Raw genomic sequence first — 22,992 nt, forward strand, 5'->3', positions numbered from 1 at the left:
ACCAACCAACAGACCAACAGACCAACCAACCAAAAGACAGGGCAAAAACAATATGTCCCCCACTATAGTGGTGGGGGACATAAAAATCCGTAGAAGCCGAGAGTGTAGTTCCTGATAAGACCGTGCACACAACACAGGCTTATCTGGGTCGACAGTTTACTAACATGCATTAAGGCTAGTTTTCCCAGAAAAGAGGCCAAAACGATCCCCCCACTCACCTGCGGGGCAGTAATAGCCCGCGGGACAACTCTGGGAGTTCAGGGTGGCGTTGGCAATGGTTACGGGAAGACAGTAGAATCCAGCCGGGCATGTCAGGCATGCAGACATTCCTGAGGCACTTGTGTACATTCCTTCTGGGCATTGCTGGAAATAAATGAGCAGTGCTTTGTTTAATGTGCTAATCTGGGACAACACTTTACGCACATTCATTAAACCCCCTTTTCATAGAGCACCTCTCAACTTATTTACGCAATGAAAAAAAATGACTCTACTTTGTTCACTTTCCTTTATTTCTCTTTGAAAGTCAAAATAGCAATTCTTTCCAACTTTTGCAGCATACCAAACCGCTACATAATTATAGTATATGTTTTTCTTGTTGGTAAAGTTAACTTTTTTTTCAATTTTTGTATTATAACAAACTATAAATAGATCCATTACTTTTCTTTGAGATGTTTAGATGACAATTATTCAAGTCTTGCTCTAGGAAAACAGGGTTTAATGCATGAGGGTAAAGTTTCAATCCAGGGATCGTATTACAGAAACATCTTAAGTCATTTCTTAAATATTTTCACTTAAGTTCAAAATTACAATGTTTTGTCTTTCTTAACTAAATAAAGACATGCATATTTTTTTGGTATTCCTCAAATAACCTTAACATAATGATGTTATGTTGATGTACTTTACGATGCCAAACTATTGCAGTATGAAATGAAACACATAAGAAAAATTCCCAATTTAAGGATAAAAATAAAATTTAACTTAAGATGCTTCTGGAATACCACCCCAGCCTGCATAGGCTAATCAGGTATGACACTATCCGCCTAAGCTGGATTTTTGCTAAGAAGAGACTCATTTAAAAAAAAAAAAAACAACAGAAAGTGTCGTCCGTGATTAGCCTGTGTGGAGTGCACAGGCTGATATGGGAGAACACTTTAGGCACATGCATTAAAACCTTGTTTTCTCACAGTTGGACATATTTCAAATTTTGTGTAGCTTACCAAAGCCTCACTCGATTTTTTTTATTTATTGGTATTTTTCTTCTTAATGTTGAGATGACAATCATTTGAAATTGTTCATAGCTTACCAATCCAGTGCTGGATCCATTGGGGCAGTGAAGACCCAGGGGACAGATGAAGGCCGAGGGGTTGGGTACAGAGGATCCAGCCTGACAGTAGTAGCCACCCCAGCACATGTCAGTGGACTCCGTCTGGCCTGAAATACACAGCAGTATTGTTTCACGATTTATGAAAAATCCCTTCATGTTGATTAAAATTCAGAAATTGCAATAGCTGTGTTATTTGCTAACAAATACTTTAAAATTGAGAATTAAAGCGTTTTTAATACTATATTTACTTAGGTTCAGCTTATAGATGCTCAATTGGGAAATGAATGAACTATTTCAATATGTTTAAACAAAAAAAAATGCCTTTTTTATTATGACCTTCAATTGGAAAATTTAGGCAGTAATGTTGGAAAAAATATATTCTTTTTAAATTGGGAATTGGGGCGATTTTTTTTGCCCAAAATTTGACCAACAAAACACTGGACTGGACACACAACTCAAACAGCCCAAGTACTCACCAGCTGTTGGACAGTAATAACCCTCGAGACACTGAGTGCACTCATGGCTGCCGGTCAGTCCCGTGGTGTTGGAGAATGTTCCCATGGGGCAGGGCACGGGTTGAGCCGCCCCCTCCTGACAGTAGTGGCCCGCAGGACAGAGGGTGAAGTTGGCAACATTCGCCTTGGAAGTGCAGTAGTATCCTGGACAAGTGTAAAAAAAGTTGTGGTAAATTGACAAAATTAAAATAGAATGTTTCAGGTTCACAAATTTTCATTGTAGCTATGATATTTGTGAGAAAACAGTAATACTGAACATTTACCAGTCTCTAAAATATCCATTGTATGCATCTTTTGACGATTTAAAAACCTGAAAATTATAAAGCGTTGCAACGCGAACTATTTAATAATTTGTAGAATTCTGTTGTTGTCATTATATTATGGGATACTATGAGGATTGCTTATATAAAGTATGAGCACGGATGGCTGAGTAGTCTAAGTGTTAGACTTTTACTCCAGAGGTCAGTGGTTCAAGCCCAGTTGACGTTTACTTTTTATTCTTTCTTAATTTTAATATGTTTTTTACTGGAGCTTTTTAAATGCAATGCTTACATTTATCAATATAAAGCATTTAATGACAAACTTCAATACATGCGGAAATCGGTGAAAAGGCCCCTTTAAGATACAACTGAGCCTCATTCTGGGCCAACATGGCTGAATGCATGTGTGGTTAGTGTTGTCCCAGAATAGCCTGCGCAGTCCATACAGGCTAATCAAGGACGATACTTTTGCTTGTAAGGCAGTCTCTTCAAAACAAAAATCCAGTTTAGGCTGAAAGTGTTGTCCCTGTATAGCCTGTACAAACTGCGCATGCTAATCTGGGACGACACATTAACCCTTTGCATTCTGGGAAGTTTGTCGTCTGCTAAAATGTCGTCTGCTGAATTTCTAAAATTAGTTTTTTCTTCGATTTTTTTCAAAGAATATTATCATAATAGCAAACAGTTTGGATCCTGATGAGACGCCACGTTCTGTGGCGTCTCATCTGGATCCAAACTGTTTGCAAAGGCCTTCAAAATTAGGTTCCAGCACTGAAAGAGTTAAGAACATGCATTCAGTCCTGTTTTCTCAGAGTTTGGCCCAATAAAAAGTTGATTGAGTAATGGATTGCGCAATAGGCCCATGAGTTTGCTATGTATATTATATGGTAATATTAATGAAACAGAATCAAAGGTCAAAAACACTATAAACTACAAAGTGTTTTTTTTCACTACTTTTGGGAAAGGGACCGGGTACATTTGGATTGGGAAATATCGAGTTCTTTTGACTAAAATTGGAAAATTAATTGTTGTTGATTTTATGCTCACAAATACTTTAAATTGATAATAAAACTGATTTCAATATTATATTTTCAAAGGTTTAACTTATAGAGCTGGATTTGGAGATGAATGACATTTTAAGACTTATTAAAAATTATTCTTTTTTGGAAACCTTCGTTTGGAATTTCTATGGTCCTATTTGGTAAAAATATATACTTTTTCCATTGAGAATGGGTCCGCCTACCGAACCCAAATTTGAACGCAAAAACAAGAAATGTGTTTGTCAGAAACACTATGTCCCCTTCTGCGCCGCTTTGATTTAGTTTTTTTGACCTTTGACCTTGAAGGATGACCTTGACCTTTTACCACTCAAAATGTGCAGCTCCATGAGATACACATGCATGCCAAATATGGAGTTGATATCTTCAATATAGCAAAAGTTATTGCAAAATGTTAAAGTTGGCGCAAACAAACCAACCAACAGACAGACCAACAGACAGGGCAAAAACAATATGTCCCCCACTATAGTGGTGGGGGACATAATAACACTCTACACCAGATTATAGAATGGAAAACTTGCACAATTTTCCCATAAGTTTACAACTTAAAGTTTAACATGCATAAAATAAAAGATCAACCTCATTATCAATTGTGTAACTCAAGTTCTACATAGAATTATAGATGTGCCTTATCACTCCAAAATATCATACTTGATGAAAGAAAACACAAATAATATATGTGTATTTAGTTTGTTTAAGTGTGATAATACCTTCATTACACTTTGAACGAGAAACTACTTCATCTCAGTTCATGCAAGCAACTACACAAGATTTATTGTCTTCCTATAAGAAGATTACAAAACAAGAGGGCCAAGATGGCCCCAGTTCGCTCACCTGTGAGGAGTCGGTTCATTCAGTCTTTACCAAACGTCAAACTTGACCTAGATATTGTCCAGACAAACATCCTGGTCAAGTTTCATCATTATTGAACCAACACTCTGGCATATGGAGTGATTTTGTTTTTGTAAGATTTGACCTGGTGACCTATATTTTGAGTTGACCCCCCTTACCAAACATCAAACTTTGCTTACAAAAATAAATATTATGACCAAGATTCATAAAATTGTGACCTCTAGAGTGTTTACAAGGATTTTGTCTAATATAATGAAAATTTTGACAATCTTGAGGCAATAATTATGGCATTAATTATGTGATATATATAAAACCAATCTTTTCGACAAGTTTCATGATGATTGGGCAAAAAAATGTGACTTCTAGAGTGTTCACAAGCTTTTTTTACTATATAAATAAGAGAAAACTGCCCCCCCCCCCCCCCCCCCGGCAGCCATGTTATTCAACTGACCAGAACCATTTTCAAACTCAACTCTTATATCAAGGAAACAAATGTTCTGACCAAATTTCATGAAAGTTGGGCCAAAAATGTGACTTCTAGTGTTCACATGTTTTCACTATATACATATAGAGAAAAATGCCCCACCCACTGGCAGCCATGTTTTTTCACCGATCTGGACGACGTCCGAGATATCAATAAAACCAATGTTTTAACCCACTTTCATGATGATTGGGCAAAAATTGTGACTTCTAGAGTGTTTACAAGGTTTCTCTAAAGCCAAATGAGGAAAACTGCCCCGCCCACTGGTGGCCAAGTTTTTCAACGGACCGGAACCATTTGAACTCAACCAATATATCATTAAGACAAACATTTTGAAAAAGTTACATGAAGATTGGACATGAAATGTGACTTCTACAGTGTTTACAAGTTTTTCTTTTTTTTTTTGACCAAGTGACCTTTTTTTTTACCCGAACAACCCAGTTTTAAACTCGACCGAGATTTAATTGGGACAAAGCTTCTGACCAAGTTTCATGAAGATCGGACAATAAATGTGACCTCTAGAGTGCTTAGGAACAAATTTGGACAGACGGACAACGGACGGACGGTCGACGGACAATGACCGGTCACAAAAGCTCACCTGAGTAATCAGGTGAGCTTAAAACGTATCAAGAAGCATAAAAAAAGCAAAATTCATATACAATTTATTAATTATATTTTGAACTGCCAGCATTACCTTTTTGGCATTTCTCGGTAGACAACACGGAAGTCTGTCCGTATCGGGGACAATATCTCCCGCCCGTGCAGACCTTGCATTCTGACACGGCCGTCTTACCCGTCTGGTCGTTGTAGGTCCCTGGGGGACAGTTTAAGGGTGTGGTCGTACCCTGGGGGCAGTAGTTGCCCGTTGTGCAGATGTTGGCGTCTGTTAATTGGTTCGGGGTTTTGCTTTGGGCCCCAGTTGTACAGTAGTAACCTGAAGGGGAAAATATACAGATATATGAGCCTATATTCTGGGAAAACTGGGCTTAATGCATGTGTGCAAAGAGTTCTCCCAGATAAGCCTTTGTAATCAGCACAGGCTTATCAGCAATGACACTTTTCATCTACAGTGGATTTTTGCTTAGAAGAGATTTCCTTTTCACAAAAATACCATAAAAGCTGAAAGTGATTTGCATGGGCAGACGCTTTACCCACATGCATTATACCCCGTTTTTTTCAGGGAGCATCTCATATATATTACAGCTTTATTTGGAGACCATTATGCCCAAAGTTTATTGGCGTGATCTCATGGCTGAAGACAGTTAGAACCTAACTTTGCTCTTTTTTACAAATGTAGTACAATGTAGCGTCAAGGTAAAAACATTGCATATTAAATATCTTAAAGTTATATTTGTGATCTTTTTTTCAATAGTTTTTACAAAAATAGCCCAGCAAAATTATAGCAAACATCAAAACACTTACCTAAGAAGATAAGCCTAATTCTGGCAAAACTGGGCTTAATGCACGTAAAGTCTTTACATGCATATCAGGGACAAAGCTTTCAGCTTTTATGGAACTTTTTGTTTAAAAGAGATGTCTTCCAAACCAAAATCCAGTGTAAGCGATAAGTGTTGTCCCTGATTACCCTGTGCGGACTGTGCCAGTTTTCCTTCGATGCGGCTCATATGGATTACTGGGCCAATAACATAAAATAATAGCTCCACACTTTCTTACCAGCATCGCATGGTCCCACAGGGGCAGACAGCCCCGTCTGGCTACAATACATCCCTCCAGTGCAAGGAAGGCATTCACTTGAAGCTGTACGGTGCGTCACGTTCACAAAAGTTCCGATCTGGCATGGATATTCAGTACTGTATCGCGTTCCTGCCGGGCAGTAAAATCCAACAGGGCACCAAGTGTTATTGTACAAAACCACTGGACTCATTGTACTGTCACAGAAGAATCCAGCGGGACACATCTTACACGAGGATTGTCCTGTTTCATCCTGGTAGTATCCAGATGCGCAGCGTTTCGGCTCGTGGCTTCCGCCAATGCAGTAATGTCCCAGCGTGCACGCGAGGCCGACAGGGCTGGCATTGTCTTGACCACCGGGACAGTAGTAGCCTGCAGAACAATTTGCGGTCGGCGCGGACAGTCCGTTGCCAGCGCAGTACTTTCCAGGAGTGCACGATATGCAGGCACTGACATTTTGGCTTCCGGTTGTTGGGAGGTAGAAACCAGGCACGCATTTGGTTGGTACGCTGCTACCCGTCTCACAATAATGTCCGACTGGGCAGATGTTTCCTGAAAGTTATGACATGTTGATTCGTTACTTTTGTCCATCATAATTCTTTTTATAAAGAAAACAATAGTGATCAACTGTACAGATATTGCCTGAAAGTTTTGACATGTTGATTCGTGACTATCGTCTATCATAATTGTTTTTATGTAAAAAAAAACAACATTGAAAATAGTGATTGCATCCTTTAATTTAGTTCTCTTAATATTCTGAAAATACTGCATCATGTGAATTCGGAATAAAGACTTGGAATGGATATAAACTCTCTCATACCAATCTGTTCAATTTATGTTCCAAATGTATTCATGTAATATTATGTATGTTTAATTAGTAGAATAATCACCTTTCCATGATATTTTCATTCACAGTGATGACATTTTTTATCATTTAACTCATTATTTAAACTGTGCACACATAGTTTGATCAATTCAGCTTAAAAATAAAAATGTTAACATCCAGTTTTGTAGTCTAATAATTGTTTAAGATGCAATTATATATGAAAGTGTCTCTTTTACTTATACTTTGTAAAAATTGATAAATGCATCAGGTAAACCTTCACATAATGCATAAGAAAACAGAGTTTATTCCAAGATAAATGTTTTATTCCAATTTCACATAATAGCAGATTGAAAAAAAAAACAACAAACAAACAAAACTTTTCCCCTACCTGTGGTACCAGTAGTTGGGTTTGCGGTCTTTGCCCCAAGGGTGCAATAATACCCGGCCTGGCAATTGCCTGATGTATCGTTCAGATTATCTCCCGCACAGTACTTGCCCGGCAGACAGCTGGTCATCTGGGTCGAGCCCTCGGGACAGAAGTTCCCCGACGTGCAAATGCCGCCCCCTTGGCTCGTGGGTGTGGGAGTGCTGGAGCCCGCAATGCAGTAGTAGCCCGCAGAACAGAGGCCCGTGGGCTGTGAGAGCCCATCTGTCTCGCAGTACGAGCCCGCTGTAGGGATGGGGAGGATAAGAGAAGACGGTTATTGTTTTTAAAAGATTGTTCCATAGTTCCCGTAGAAGTCCCCAATCTGTTGCTAGTCACATATTCTGGTAATCTCTAAGTTTCTACTGTTCCAAGTTCCACTTAACTCAAGGAAATACTTAACCATAGCTTTTGTTTCAGCCACTAGGGTCAGTTTTTTAGTAATTTCCTTTTAGCATTTTTACATGACTTGTTCATTAAAACATTATGGTATTGAATGTTTTTTTAGATAATGTTTAGTGTACTGAACTGAATTATAAACAAAACCTGCTTTACATTTCCAGAACTCTATGAAATGCAATTTTTTTAATGTTCATGCTCAAACCTCCAAACCATACAAACTCTACTCACGTGTGCAGTCAAAGCAGCCGTCAATGTCTATTTTGTGTGTCCCATTGTTGAATGTTCCTGCCGGACATTTATACTGATACGGCTCCCTGGTACCAGGCCTGCAGTAATGGCCACTGGGACATGGGAATGCCGTGTAATCCGAGGTGTTATCCGGGCAGTAGTAGCCTATCCGAGGTAAAATTGGTAAAAGTTACATTTGAAAGGCAAGTTTTATACACATATATTGGTATGGTGTGCAGATTGCAGTCATGTGATGCCTTGTGAGCCGCTGATACAACCATGTAAAGGAGATACTCACAGTAAGGGTAGAAAAATCGTGTCTGGGAAAAGAAACTGTCTAGGGCCCAGTGTAAAGTTAAAAGAGGGCCATTTCCACAAAAAGACCTATATATCTGCAGTTATGAACTCCAAGAATATTTCGCCTCATCCAAGCTAAAAGGTACCATGTGCCTTCTAACTTCAATGTCACATGGTACCTTTTGGCACCAAGATGGCGAGTTTACTTTCTAGGCTTGTTTCACAATATTTTACCTTCTACTCATTTATCACATGGGACATTTACAAGATTTCTTTTAATCTGACATTACAAATTCCAAGAACACCTTACCTTCCTCGCATGTATGGCAGGTCGCCTGGCCGAGCGTGTTGGTGTAGGTTCCGTTCTGACACGGTGTGTACGTCTTACTTCCTGTCGGGCAGTAGTGACCAAGAGGGCAGATAGCCCCATCGCCGGCGTTGTTGCCGTCTGGACTTTCCATGTCAACGCCAGATACGCAGTAATACCCGGCAGCACAGTTACCTGCAAAACATTGAATCGAGATGAAGGTTTAAGAAATATTTTTTATCCCACCCCATTCACACTTTTCCACCAAAAACAACAAAACATGTGCCCCCAACATTCCATTTCTGTCTCAAAACTCCACTATTATGTCAAAAACAAGCTGTTCAAGCTATTCAATGGCCAAATTTGACAAATGTGACCTTGACCTTTGATGTCTGGAAATGGGTGATCCACTGGACATGTCATCTCCTCATAATGTTCATTTGTGGTAAGTTCTTTTTAAATTGCATGATGATTAAGCGAGAGTACAGACAAGCTCTATTTCAGCCAGATTTTACCTTTGACCTCTAAGTGTGACCTTGACCTTTGTGGTAGGGACACGGGTGTTACACTTTACATGCTGTCTGCAAATGGTGGGGATTAGTGGCAAGTTTATTTTAAAATTGTATGAGGTATTAAAAAAGTCACAGTACAGACAAAACTGTTTTTATTTTTCTATTATCCACATTTGGCTTTGGACATCTAAGTGTAACCTTGACATTTTAGGTAGAAAGATGAGTGTTACAGCCTCAAGTGTATTATTTAGTCAAAGCAGACATCATCATATAATTATTTTATTAATAAAAAATGCTGACAATTATTTCATGAATCTCACCAGTTGGTTGAGTTAGATGTTCAGTCCCACAATATTTTCCGGCATCGCACGGCGTACACTGGCTAGAGTTATGTAATCCGGTTGTGTTGCTATAGGTACCGCGCGGGCACGCCTGCCAGTCTGCTCCGGTTCCTTCAGGGCAGAAATATCCCGCGGGGCAGACCACTCGCATGCCGATGGTCTCGTCACAGTAGTAACCTGCGGGACAGGCATTGCACTCCACAGTGAGAGTGGTTGGAGCCTGAAAGAATGGCATGGTTGATAAGCAAAATAACCTAAAATTGTGTGCATCAACAAAAATACCAAATTCTGGTTCTACCCAGGACACAGACTCTATAGTGTTTCAATAAGCCTGAGGCTTTCAATGCAATCAAGCTTAAATGAATAGGCTTCATTTTCAACTTGTTAAAAACTAATATAAAATGCTTTGCTAAATTAGATTTATACTCATCTTGATTTGATTCCCTTTTTTTATACTCAGTCATGTTTTTGTCCAAATTAAGTAATATTTTTCTTAAAAATAATTATCAGAATTTTTAAGCAGTTTTTTGGGAAATCTTTATAACTTTTAGCAGGGAAATAAAGGTGGAATTTGAAAGCCAAATTGGCCCTTAAACTTTAACTGAAGCACATGTAAAATATATGACCAAGGATATATGTGAACCTAATGGGTTTAATATAGAAATGCTTTGCAAAATTGTCATGTTTATCACTTTAAATATCATTTTTCTTAGAATTCATATCTGAGCATGTAACAATTGTATTTTATATAGGAGTATTAAGCAAACCTCAAATTGTGTCTTACCACTGTTTATGTATGTGAACCTTGCTATAAGAGAACAGGGCTTTATGCATGTGCGTTGAGTGTCTTCCCTGTGCAGTTTGCACCGGCTATTCAGGGACGACACTTTCTGTTTTTATGAAATTTTTTATTGAAACAGTCCATTATGTAAAGTTGGAATATGACATTAATTCTAGAATGGACTGTTTCAGCTTTATTTGCTTGGTTTTGACCTTTCAAATGTCAGTGGTCATAAAAACAAAGATTAAAGCCATAAATTATAGTTATCAATTAAAAATATACTAGTATGGACCTTTGCTCATGAACCGCATGGGCAAACCCCCCTTTGCTGATGTTTAGCATGGGCAAATCCCCTTTGCTCATGCACGGCATGGGCAAACCCCTTTTGCTCATACACATGCGGTGCATGAGCAAAGGGGATTTGCCCATGCAAAACATCAGCAAAGGGGGGTATGCCCATGCGGTGCTGAAACAGTCCATCCTAGAATTAATGTCATATTCCAACTTTACATAATAGACTGTTTTGAAAAGAAGATTCTCAAAAGTGATATTTCAGTCCCAGCAAAAAGTGTTGTCGCCAAATAGGCAGGCTAATCTGTGACAACACTTTGCCCACATACATTAAGCTCAGTTTTCCCAGAACACAGCTCATATAAATGTGTGGACTACCTCAGTGTAGTTCTTGCATGGTAAAGCCTGGGACGATCCGTTAGGACAGTAATGGCCGACAGGGCAAGGGTAGGCACTGGGCTGCTGGTAGATCATACCCTGGGGGCAGTAGTAGCCTGAAGTTAGAATGATGATTTTATTTCTAAATCCCTTCGTGCATAAGCTATAAGCGGGATATTAACATGTACCTTCAATATATACATACAAGAAATTTGCAATAAATCAAAGTGTCAACGGTGAACTGGACCTTGAATAGCATTGAGGGGCATGGTTGTTGCAGGTGGCACTTTGTCTTGACACGATGATCATTTGTTCCAACAAATTTTGAAATCCCATCACAACAAAATTATGAGCAGTACACTAACATACTTCTAATATTTACATATATGGAATTAGCAAATAACTCCAAGTGTCAACTGTTACCCTGACCTTGTGAGCGACATGGTTTTGCATGAGACCCATTATTGTCGTATGATCTTCAATTGGGTCAATTTATTTTAGAAATCGCATAATGTACAACACAATTATGACCCAAAATGTCCAACACAAACAAACACATACATGGACAGGAGTACGGTAATACTTCCACCATTATCATAGCGGGGCATAACAAAGTGATAGCATTAGCAGCACTATAGGAAAACTGGGCAAAAAGCATTCGCGTAAAGTGTAATCACAGATTAGCCTGTGTAGTCCACACAGGCTAATCAGGGACAAAACTTTTGGCCTCAACTAGATTTTTCTTTGGAAAAGTCCCTACAAACATTTTTTTAAAGCATAAAGTATTGTCCTTGATTTGCCTGTGCTGATGGCACAGGCTAATCTGGGACGATACTTGATGCACCTGCAATAAGCCCAGTTTTCCCGGAACAAGGCTGGCAATAACATTTACCTGCACCACAAAGTCCACTGGGTGCCTCTAGTCCCTCCTCCAGACAGTAATAGCCCCCGGGACACGGGTCACACTGCGACGTGGTCATCAAGTTGGTCTGGTTGGAATATGTGCCTGGAGAGAAATACAAACAGGAGTAATTTTATGATGGGTTTGAAAAAGTAGAAATGTTCAAAAGGGAACTGATGGGTTAATTGAAATTAGCCGTGCTCTAGGAAAGTGGGGCTTAAAGTATGTGCACATAGTTGATTCCCAGAAAAGTGGGGCTTAAAGTTTGTGCACATAGTTTATTCCCAGAAAAGTTGGGCTTAAAGAATGTGCACATAGTTTATTCCCAGAAAAGTGGGGCTTAAAGTATGTGCACATAGTTTATTCCCAGAAAAGTTGGGCTTAAAGTATGTGCACATAGTTTATTTCCAGGAAAATGGGGCTTAAAGTATGTGCACATAGTTTATTCCCAGGAAAATGGGGCTTAAAGTATGTGCACATAGTTTATTCCCAGGAAAATGGGGCTTAAAGTATGTGCACATAGTTTATTCCCAGATTAGACTGTAAAATCTGCAAAGGCTAATCAGGGACCACACTTTCCACTTAAACTGGTTTTTTGCTAAGGAAAGGCTTCCTTTATAGTAAAAATTTTAATAAAGCAGAAAGTGTTGACTGCACAGGCTTATCTGGGACTGCACTGTTTGAACACACATGCATTAAGCCCTGTTTTCCCAGAACAAGGCTCTTATAATGGTTATTAATGTAATTAAGGTATCACCTTTAGGACATGGGGATGGTGTTGCTGTTCCATTGCCACAGAAGAATCCCTTGGGACAGTCCACCTCCCGCGGACTGCTGGATCCATTAGGGCAGTAATATCCGGCGTAGCACGTCCCATTTGTGGTGGTCATTCCGGCTTGCTCGCAAAACTCTCCGGCGGTGCACGGGGTACATTCGGCAGCGCTAGTCAGACGCACGCTGTTGGAGTAGCTGCCTGCAGGACATTTCTGGGGCTCGCTGGTTCCCTCGGGACAGAAATGGCCAACTGGACACTCGTATGCATCGTCGTCCTGCATAGGAGTTCCAGTCTTGGCACCTTGACGACAGTAGAAGCTGGAATCAAAACATTTTTTTAGTTAGTTACTACAAACATATTTATTTAAGCTTGTTTGCATTAAAAGCCTAAGGCTTATTGAAACGCTCTTGAATTTGTTTCCTGGGTAGAACCAGTTCTTGGTGTCTATGCGGGGAGATCTAAAGATTGCTCCTACTGTGGGGATCAAACTCGTGACCTCCCAGTCTCTAGACAGACACCATATCCACATCACCATGGCGACCTCCTAACCAAACATGTTATAGAGGAAATAGGTAAAAGTCGTTGTGTATGCCTTTGTGTACCCATTTATGCCTTGCGTCTAGAAAAAAGTCCTTGGCAAACAGCGTACCCAGCTGAGACGCCGCATCATGCGGCGTCTCATCAGGGTCTGCGCTGTTTGCTTAAAGGAATTTCTGTAAGAAATATTCTAAAAATAGAAATAAATATACCAGACATCCCCAATTTTGGAAATGAATTGATCCAATTTAGAAGGATGGGAGAGTCCAATCGGCATAAATTGAGTTAAGTTTTCTGACATTATTTACTGATACGATTGAAGTATTTGAGCCCGAGTAGTTTGCACAGCCTATTCAGGCACAACACTTTCCGCTTTTATAGTATTTTTCATTAAAAGGAAGTCTCTTTTTAGCAAAATTTGAGTTTAGTCCTGAAGTGTCGCCCATGATCAGAGTGTGCGTACTGCACAGGCTAGTATTGGACAACACTTTATGCACATGCATTAAACCTGATTTTCCTAAAGCGATGTTCATTTTAATGTGATAATCTTCTATGTTATTTACTTCATTCCAGTAAAAAAATAATCTGATATACTCAAATTAATGAAATAAAAAAATAATGGAATAATCAAATTGATACTATTCATGCACTACAAATATGGCAAATTAAGAAAAACAAGAGTATTGTCAAGCAATATGGTCCCCTACTGGTGAAACTCCACCATTGTCAGATTTTTTTTTATTTGTTGCCATAGCAACCAGAATTTTTTAAAATAGAAACAAAATGAAATAACGTGCATAATCTCCATATTGCCATCTATCCATGTTTCAAGTTTCATGAAAAATATTAAGAACTTTTAAAGTTATCGCAGGATCCAGAAAAGTGTGACAGACTGACTGACTGACTGACATACTGACGGACACACAGAGCGCAAACCATAAGTTCCCTCCGGTTTCACCGGTAGGGGACAAACAGATATTATTCATGCACTATAAATATGGCAAAAAAGCTAACCATAACGAAACAGAAACACATACCCTGGGTTACACAGCAGCGTACTTACCCAGGGTTACACAGCAGCGTGTACATGGTCTGTGCCTGCTGGTCGCAATAGTATCCACCCGGGCATGGGGTACACTCGGAGATCTGGAACAGACCCGTACTGTTGCCATAGGTACCGGTCGGGCAGCGGTACTGGCTGCTGTATTTGGTACCATTGGGGCAGTAGTAACCTGAAAGATATAATATGTATCTTGTTCTGAGAAAACTGGACATAATGCATGTGCGTAAAGTGTCGTCCCAGATTAGCCTGTGCAGTCCGCAAAGGCTAATCAGGGACGACACTTTCAACCTCAACATGATCTTTGCTAAGAAGAGACTTTCTTGAAACTAAAAATATCATAAAAGCGGAAAGTGTTGTCCCTGATTAGCCTGTTCTGACTGCACAGGCTAATCTGGGACGACACTTAACACACATGCATTAAACCCCTTATTCACAAAGCACAGCTCATATGATAATCATTACATTTTAGTTGCACTCTGGGAAAATGGTGCTTAATGCACGTACATGTACGTAGAGTGTTGTAACAGATAAGCATGTGCAGTCCACACAGGCTTATCATGGACGACACGACTCTTTCATTTTATTATGAGTTTAAAAAAGTTTCTTCTAAGCAAAAACCAATTTTTAGCAGAAAAAGTTGGCCCTGATAAGCATGTGCAAACTGCACATGCTAATGTGAGACAACACTTTACGCACATGCATTACAACCTGTTTTCACAGAGCGAGATGCACTTTTTGAAGCAATTTTCGTAAGTTTTAACTCTTTTATTTTTGCTTTATTATATCATTACGGGCCTTTACAGACACTCTCAGGTCTGTTTCCTGCAAAGGACCTGCAATAAGTGTACATGGAAAAAACATAATGTTCAAAGGACAATGAAGCTCCCGTAACCCTTATGTCACAAAAGGTGTATATCAGGAAGATGGCAAATAGTATTCTACCTTGTGGGCAATGGCTGTTGTTGAAGAGTACGACTGGAGCGATGGTGTTGTCACAGAAGTGACCCTGAGGGCAGGTTTTACACGAGGACTGGCCAGTCTCATCTTGGTATGTTCCAGAAAGACATCGCACCGCCTCGTGACTTCCGACCGGGCAGTAATGACCTAGACGTAAGCAAGAACAATAGCAATACTTGTTTAATAGTGTTATGATAATTTTATTTTCTTCACAGGCAAAATTAAGGCCTAAAATAATGTTTCTTTTTGTTTTTTTTGGCAAAAAGAACACCTGAACTTGTATACAACAAAAATTAAGAAAAAAAGAAATCATTTAAGTAAATTATTTTTGGTATTATTTGCAAAACAAATCATATTTTCAAAAGTTAAATCCCACATGTTTACCCAATATTTCCCTTAATGAACAATTTGACTGACATTAAAGTCAAATTAAAAGTAAAATGATAGCACATTATAGTGATGACTATAACAAACTATATGACCACTATTTTATACCTGTTACCAATTTATCAAAATTGGTAATTTCCTTTTTGAAACAAATGCAACTTTTTTTCACAGTACATGTACAAGTAGAGCGGGAGCATCTAATGCCAAACAGTATTTCTATTTATAATTATTTTTTTTAGTTTCAATTTATTGTCACACTTTTGGTCAAATTCTCTATAATTTCTCGGATTGTTTCCCCAAATTGTGTAATGTCTTAATTTTTTACAGACGAAGTTCATCCCACACACAGTGTTCCTATCACCATTTTGGGAATGGGGCAGGAGCCGTTTGGATTGGACAAAATTGTGTAGTTTTGACTACCATTGAAAAATTGGTGTTGTTTCTTTTAATAGTTTTTAATTGCAAATAAGAATGTTTTGAATATTATATTAACTATGGATAATTTCAAAGAGCTGAATGGGAAATGGAAACAAACTATATGTGAAAAGTTATTTAAATTTAAAAGATATATATATTTTATTTTTTTGAGGGGGGGAGGGGCAATTGCACTCACCTTGAGGACAAGTGTATGTCGAGGGATTGCTCACGTTCATCCTGGGAGGACAGTAGTAGCCGCCAGCGCACTGACCAGGTCACCGCAATGTTTCCATAACCTGCGCAGTAGTAGCCCTGCGTGCACTCAATGCAGTCCGACTCTGCCACTCCGCCCGTAGTGTTCAGGAATGTTCCCGGCGGGCACATTGCACCGCTAGCACTGCCCTGGATGCAGTAGTGGCCCTTTGGACAGATGTCACCTGAAAACAGCAGCATCAGCTATCAACTGTCAAAGTATTTATTATTATCCCATTTTTATACTGACATTGACGGAATAACACCATATGGAATAAACTAGCCTGTCTCCCACCTTGTTGAATATACCTGTTGCATGCACGGACTACTTTTTATTCAACCACTGAATGATTTTTCATAAGAAATCTCTAGAGTTGAGAAAACTCTGGCCTTTAAAATTATAAATACGACCTACAACCTTTAGATCTAGTAGAGGGACTTAATTTTTCGACATCCGTAAAATGAATTGATTGATGGCGTCATAAAATGACATACTTATTGCGTCATGTTTGTGATGTCATCTTTAGGTGTACACAAAATAACTTTACAAGTATGTGGGAATACATTGAAGACGCGCATTTTTTTCGCGTTTATGTATAGTGGATGTTATTGTGAAAAAGTGCATATTCTATGGACTACTTACCTTGGATGGAACCTGTGAGACAAAGGATTTAGATCTACATGTAGATCTAGCTTATTCGTGTTATTGATGTTCAGAATGTGCGTGCCGATTTGGATGTGAAATTGTGTGTGTAGAACATACTGATGGGTGTATATTTTGGTTCAGTTTTCTATTTGAATTGTTTTGCTTTTGGATGTAACTGTAAGTAAAGGTAAGGGTATTTTTTTGATGAATAAACTTTGTCTTTGTGATTTTATGAAAGAAAGTCTAGTCAGTAAGAATAACCCGTTTGCAACAAGTGTTTCAAAGCTTAATATAATTTTTACGGATTATCTTGTGTTTGGATCGCAAACTAAAGGATGTGAAGGCTAAATCTAGACGCCATCAAAATCTGCAGCGTCTATAAACAAATAAGGCAAGTAGTTTTTAAAAAATAATTTATGTTTAGGACCACTCTGTGTGTAAATCTACATGTACATGTATGTTGGAATCGACATCATTTTGTCAGGAGCAATCGCCGCCATATTGGATTTTGATCATTTTCTTTGGAAAATAAAATGAATATAATCTTTTTTTCACGGTCGTAATGTATTTAAATGTGCATGCTGCATAAAACTGAATCAAGGCATATGGTGATGTTTTTTCTCCTTGTACAGTTTTTGTGTGATTTTTCAAAGACTATTTTGCATACCAGAACAAATACATTCTTTAAACTATGCATGGTTGCATTCGTTCGATTTTAAGCACTTTTAAGAATGAATTAAAATTATTGTTAAGGTTATTAGATCTATTTATTTTAAATGTCACGTTGACAAAAATGGGATAAATAGAATACTAGGTTAGCGTTGAATACAGAAAAGTTTATGTTGCTCGGCTCGAAAACCAAAAGCGCTCGCCAAGGCTCGCGCTCCCAGCGTTCTAAGCCTTGCAACATAAACTTCTCTGTATTCAACGCTAACCTAGTATTCTCTATATACCCCTGGTAATTTTTGAAGTAACACAATCATAAATGCAAATGCACTACTCTTACGCTGAGGAACCATGCTGCACTTTGATTGTTTACCATTGCAAACTGTTGAGGAATTTCATTGACTATCAAATATGATATTATGCAAGTTGCAGTGAATTTATATTACATACTTGTAGTGGGAAATTGCTACCAAAAATTGCTGAAATACTATGAACAAGAAGGGATTATCAGACATAAATATTTCCTGCAAACAACAGAATAAACCATCAATCAATTGAGTCGTGTTCTGTTCGCTTTTATAACATTCGTTTAAATGAAGTCTCCTCTTAGCAAAAATCCAATTTAGGCTGAAAGTATCGTCCCTGATCTGGGACGACACTTAACGACACTTAACGACACTTAATGACACTTAACGCACATGCATTATGCCCAGTTTTCTCAGAATACGACTAAATTCTGGAATGACCCATTTCTTTGTAGATAACGATTCAATTAAATATTGCCTAACAGACGTTTTAAATTAAAGATATTTCATGGCTTAACAATCAAGTAACTTAAGCAGAAAATTTGATGTACCAATGATATATAGCTTACCAAACGCCTGTCCGACTGGCATGGCCATTGTGGATGATCCAGAACAGAAGTAGCCTGCTGAACACGTTCCATTGGTACTGGATTGCTCTGCAAAATGAAGTGCGTTAATTGTTAACCTAAAAAGTAAAAACACACTCACATTTTTTACTAGTTATACAATTTTGTTGATTTCTCATTTGCCAACATTCCAAATGATGGGCAGTAACAGCCTAAGGCACAAAAAAGCTGTACATTTAATTAGTTAAAGTTTAATTTAAATCAATATCATACCAGTCACACTGAACAACACATAATAACTAAAAGAACCCAATGTTACATTGTTAATCAACAAATTTTGAGAAATTTATATAAAACATTTCATGAATTTTTCTTTTTTTTTTTGTTGGGAACTAAAAAAAGTGGAAAAGAGCAAAAAACATAATTGGGTACATGGGTGATTTTGAATTATTGGTTGCGCAACTTAAAACCTATATTTTTATAATAGAGCCTAGAAATTTATCAAATCTTACCATCATTTGCACAGAAATGACCGGGATCACACTGGATCTGGGCCCCACTTCCTGCTGGACAGTAGTTGCCCTTTTTGCACTGACCGCCCTGGGCTGCGACCTGGGGCTGAGCTGTTACCGCAGAAACCGTGCAATACCACCCTGGGTCACACTGACCCGTGGGGTAGGCAAGGCCCTGTGAGTCGCAGTAGTAGCTGGAATTTATTACATGTAAAATGAGTTTTTTTTTATTGAATCTGGCTTTTTTTATGAAAATGTTGGGCCTGTAAATGGATGAATGGCCTAATTTCATAAATATAAAATACAGGCTAGCTATTAAGGAAAGTTTTGGCTTGCATATCGTGCAGGTAGCCACAATATTAGCAGCACTTTTCTTTAAAAACTGGTACTCAATACCCATTTAGATGCATTAAGCACAGTAGTTTTGGAATTGTATTTATTTTGCATTTAATGTGCATTTAGCTAAGCATATTTTGCTGTACTGTTTCTTCAGTTTTTACACAAAATGGCTAGATTAAATTTGAAAATAATTTGAAAATACACTTAAAATGCACTTATAGCTATTTATTTTATGGTAAAGTATTTTTTCAGAAGATTGTTTTGTATTGCACTTAAACAGTATATAGTCCAAAAATTAAGAAAAAATAATAATTTAAATTTAAAAAGATACAAGGACAATATTGCTGCATGTATAAATGCATATTAAAAACACTTTTTTTTAGAAAAGGTGGAATTAATTTAGTGAAAAATGTTTTCTTGTATTTTAAACAGTTTCTTACTGTTGTATTTACTATAAAATGCTTATCATTTATCATTAAACATCTCTAAAATAATACAGCATACGTTAAGTTTTTTCAACTCTTTTTTAAACCCTTTTCCGCTCAGAAGCAAACTAGAAATGGCAACCAGCATAAAACCAGAACAGCCTGCGAGTAACTCGTAGTATGTTCAGGTGTTATGCTGTTTGCTGCTCATCAGTATCTTAGAGTTAGAAATGAAGCCTTTAAATCTTGAGTTTATTAAGAAAAGTCTTCAAGTTAATTTTATTTTTGAAGGGATTACAAATGGGTCAAAATGCCTTTATGAACGGGAAAGGGTTAAATAGGCACATACCCTGCTGGACAGTTGATACAGTCAGACGCCTGAACGCGCTCAGTCAAATTGTTAAACTTTCCAATGGGGCATGGGAAAGCTCGCTCTGATGTTGTATCCAACGGGCAGTAATATCCCATGGGGCAACTGAATGGATTTGTGGTGTTTTGTGGGCAGTATTTTCCCACGGGGCAGTCAAGACAGGATGACATCCCTGCTGTTGGGGCGTAGCTGCCTGCCGCACAAGGGCGGGCAGCAGAATCGCCTTGTAGACAATAGTAGCCTGCAAATATATGAAACCAACCATAAGAGTCGTGTTCTGAGAAAACTGGGCATAATGAATGTGTCCCAGATTAGCCTGTGCAGTCTGCACAGGCTATTCAGGGACCACACTTTCCACTTTTATGACATTTTCGTTTAAATGGAGTCTCGTCTTAGCAAAAATCCAATTTAGGCAGAAAGCATCGTCCCTGATTAGCCTGTGCAGACTGCACAGGCTTATCTGGACACTTTACGCACATTCAGAACACGACTCATATGACTGAATTACCTGCAAAAAATGACTTTTGTGGACACGTTAATTGGAGGATTTTTAATTTACATTATGCCCAGGTTTCTCATAACGCGACTCAAATGACCAAAAATCTGCAGGGTCAGACAATTAATTCTTAATTCTTGTGCATCAGGTGTCATCCCAGATTAAGCCTGTGCAGTCCGCACAGGCTAATCAGGGACTACACTTTCCACCTTAACTGGATTTTGGCCAAGAAGAGACATCCTTTAAAAAAAAAAAAATAATAATCGGAAAGTGTTGTCCCTGATTAGTCTGTGCATACTGCACAGGCTAATATGGGACAATCACTTAACGCACATGAATTCAACCCTGTTGTCACAGAGAGCGTCTCATATTACAAATAGCATTAACCTCATCAAAACTCTTCGTACCTGTTGGACAAATGTCTCCATACGACTTGCTCACAGGCTGCGTCTCTATGGAGTTGGAGATGCAGAAGTATCCGGATGAACATATTGAGCCCTTGGCTGTCATATTTTGGAACGGGCAGGCGTATCCGGCGTCACAGTCAGTGCAGTCCGATAGGGCTTGTAGCTTCGCTGAGGCTCTATATAAGTGGTAATTTATGGTTGGGAGCAAAACTGACATATCTGCTGCATATTCCTTTACCAGATACAATAGATTAAAGCTTGATTTTTTTTTATATTGTTTATTTTATTTTCAACGGCTATTTCGTATTCACAGTTTATGGTACTGAATAACATTTCTCTTCAAATGGAATTCTTCAATACAAATTTGACTAGTCTATCATAACTTTTTAAATGTATTTGGTTGGAGTTAAATAACACATTATTTTACATGTTTGTAAACCTGGAAAATGTCTACCAGTTTTACTAACAAAAATAATAATAACCAGTGTATGTGCATTGCATATAGTTAACAGAAAAGAAAAAAAATTAACAAAAATCTAACAGAAAAAAAATGGGAATGATCCTTATATTTATTCTGTTTCCCATTATGTGGCGTTTTAAAAAGATCGCATCAACTAGTAGATTCAAACTTAATGTGTCCCTTCCAGAGATCCACTGAAGAAGTCAAATTACCCTAATGTCACTGTCATCTTTCAAGATCTAATCGACTCATCTATTTGCGCCCCTTAAACCCTTTACCACTAAGATACGCATTTTGACACATTTGTAGTCCCCTAGAAAGCTACATTTAATTAAATACGTTTCTTACTAGATTCAAATTTTTAAGGCTTCATTTCCAACCCTTAGAAACTGATGAGCAGCAAACAGCATAAAACCTAAACAGATTGCGAGTCAATTGCAGGCTGTTTTGCTTTTATGCTGTTTGCACGAAGCCATTTTCCATTTGCTTCTGAGTGGGAAAGGGTTAAAGTACAAAAGCAGGTCAATGTCATGGTCAAATTTGAATAATAGGGATGTGAGTATGTTGATAGTTTCAGATTTTCAGTATGTATACTTTTAAAAGATCCAACAATCTTGTTGACTCACCAATAATTATTTGCTCCTTTAAAGTAAAATAAACTATATTGCTCACCCATATGTGCCCATGGGACAGGGGTTGGGGGTGGTGGAGCCCTCTGGACAGTAGAATCCTTTGGGACAGAGCCCAAAGTTCGGGTCATCCTCGGTCAGCGGCGTGGCAACAGTTGCCCGGGTAAGGGCCCAGAAACCAGCTGCTAATTTTGCCTGTTACGTTTGTCAGTCCTGAAAAAAAGCAAACAGAAATGTCATATCAAGCCATTCAAGTGATTTAAATTGAATGCAAAGCTATTTGTTTGAGCGTCTTGCTAAACGACCACATTTTGATGTTACTACTCCAACCTTATCTGAATTTTATTGCAAATTAGTTACCAGGTAATCATGGCATCAGTTACATTCACAAGCAATATTTGAAAAATATGTAGCTTTGATCTAAAATCTTTAAAAAGTAAAATATTCCTTTTTGAAATAAAACACTTTTCTCTAGGAACTTTATAAAAAAAAGCATTTAATTGAACAAATTAATTGGTAAAAATAGTGGCCAGCATCACAAGGTGTGCACTTGGAGAACCAAAGCACTCCCTGTCTTCATATAATATACTCTGTTTTGATACCAATTTACATGTAAAAAAGTTCCCCACCAGTGACAATCACCAGCAATATTGCAGTAGTGATCCAAAATCACAGGGTGTGCCCTTGGTTAAAAGACCAAGGCCCTCCCTGTCTATGCATGATATATTTTAGTATCATATCAATGTGACAAAGTTCCCCACCAGTGACACTCATCAGCAATATTACAGTAGTTGCCAGCATCACAGGGTGTGAACTTGGTTAGAAGACCCAGGCACTCCCTGTCTGTGCATGATTTTGTTTTGTATCATTTCAATGTGACAAAGTTCCCCAACAGTGACACTCACCAGCAATG

The 22,992-nt window shown here is 38.4% G+C and overlaps 1 protein-coding gene across 1 annotated transcript in view; it reads right to left on the minus strand.

The window, feature by feature from the left end:
- The window catches only part of LOC127847812 (uncharacterized), a 148,975-nt gene extending 126,683 nt beyond the window's left edge, over positions 1 to 22,292 (minus strand). Inside the window, 21 exon segments of the mRNA XM_052379990.1 lie at positions 219 to 363; positions 1,304 to 1,431; positions 1,801 to 1,983; positions 5,185 to 5,424; positions 6,165 to 6,734; positions 7,397 to 7,678; positions 8,063 to 8,227; positions 8,670 to 8,861; positions 9,499 to 9,739; positions 10,970 to 11,085; positions 11,862 to 11,975; positions 12,628 to 12,962; positions 14,246 to 14,414; positions 15,188 to 15,349; positions 16,203 to 16,278; positions 16,280 to 16,443; positions 18,445 to 18,531; positions 18,954 to 19,147; positions 20,067 to 20,328; positions 20,991 to 21,166; positions 22,123 to 22,292. Of these exon segments, the coding sequence (XP_052235950.1) occupies positions 219 to 363; positions 1,304 to 1,431; positions 1,801 to 1,983; positions 5,185 to 5,424; positions 6,165 to 6,734; positions 7,397 to 7,678; positions 8,063 to 8,227; positions 8,670 to 8,861; positions 9,499 to 9,739; positions 10,970 to 11,085; positions 11,862 to 11,975; positions 12,628 to 12,962; positions 14,246 to 14,414; positions 15,188 to 15,349; positions 16,203 to 16,278; positions 16,280 to 16,443; positions 18,445 to 18,531; positions 18,954 to 19,147; positions 20,067 to 20,328; positions 20,991 to 21,166; positions 22,123 to 22,136 (4,015 nt within the window). The 5' untranslated portion in view covers positions 22,137 to 22,292.
- Between the last annotated feature and the right edge of the window lie 700 nt (positions 22,293 to 22,992).

Source organism: Dreissena polymorpha, chromosome 10 (assembly GCF_020536995.1).
Source record: "Dreissena polymorpha isolate Duluth1 chromosome 10, UMN_Dpol_1.0, whole genome shotgun sequence".
NCBI classification, from domain to species: Eukaryota; Metazoa; Mollusca; class Bivalvia; order Myida; family Dreissenidae; genus Dreissena; species Dreissena polymorpha.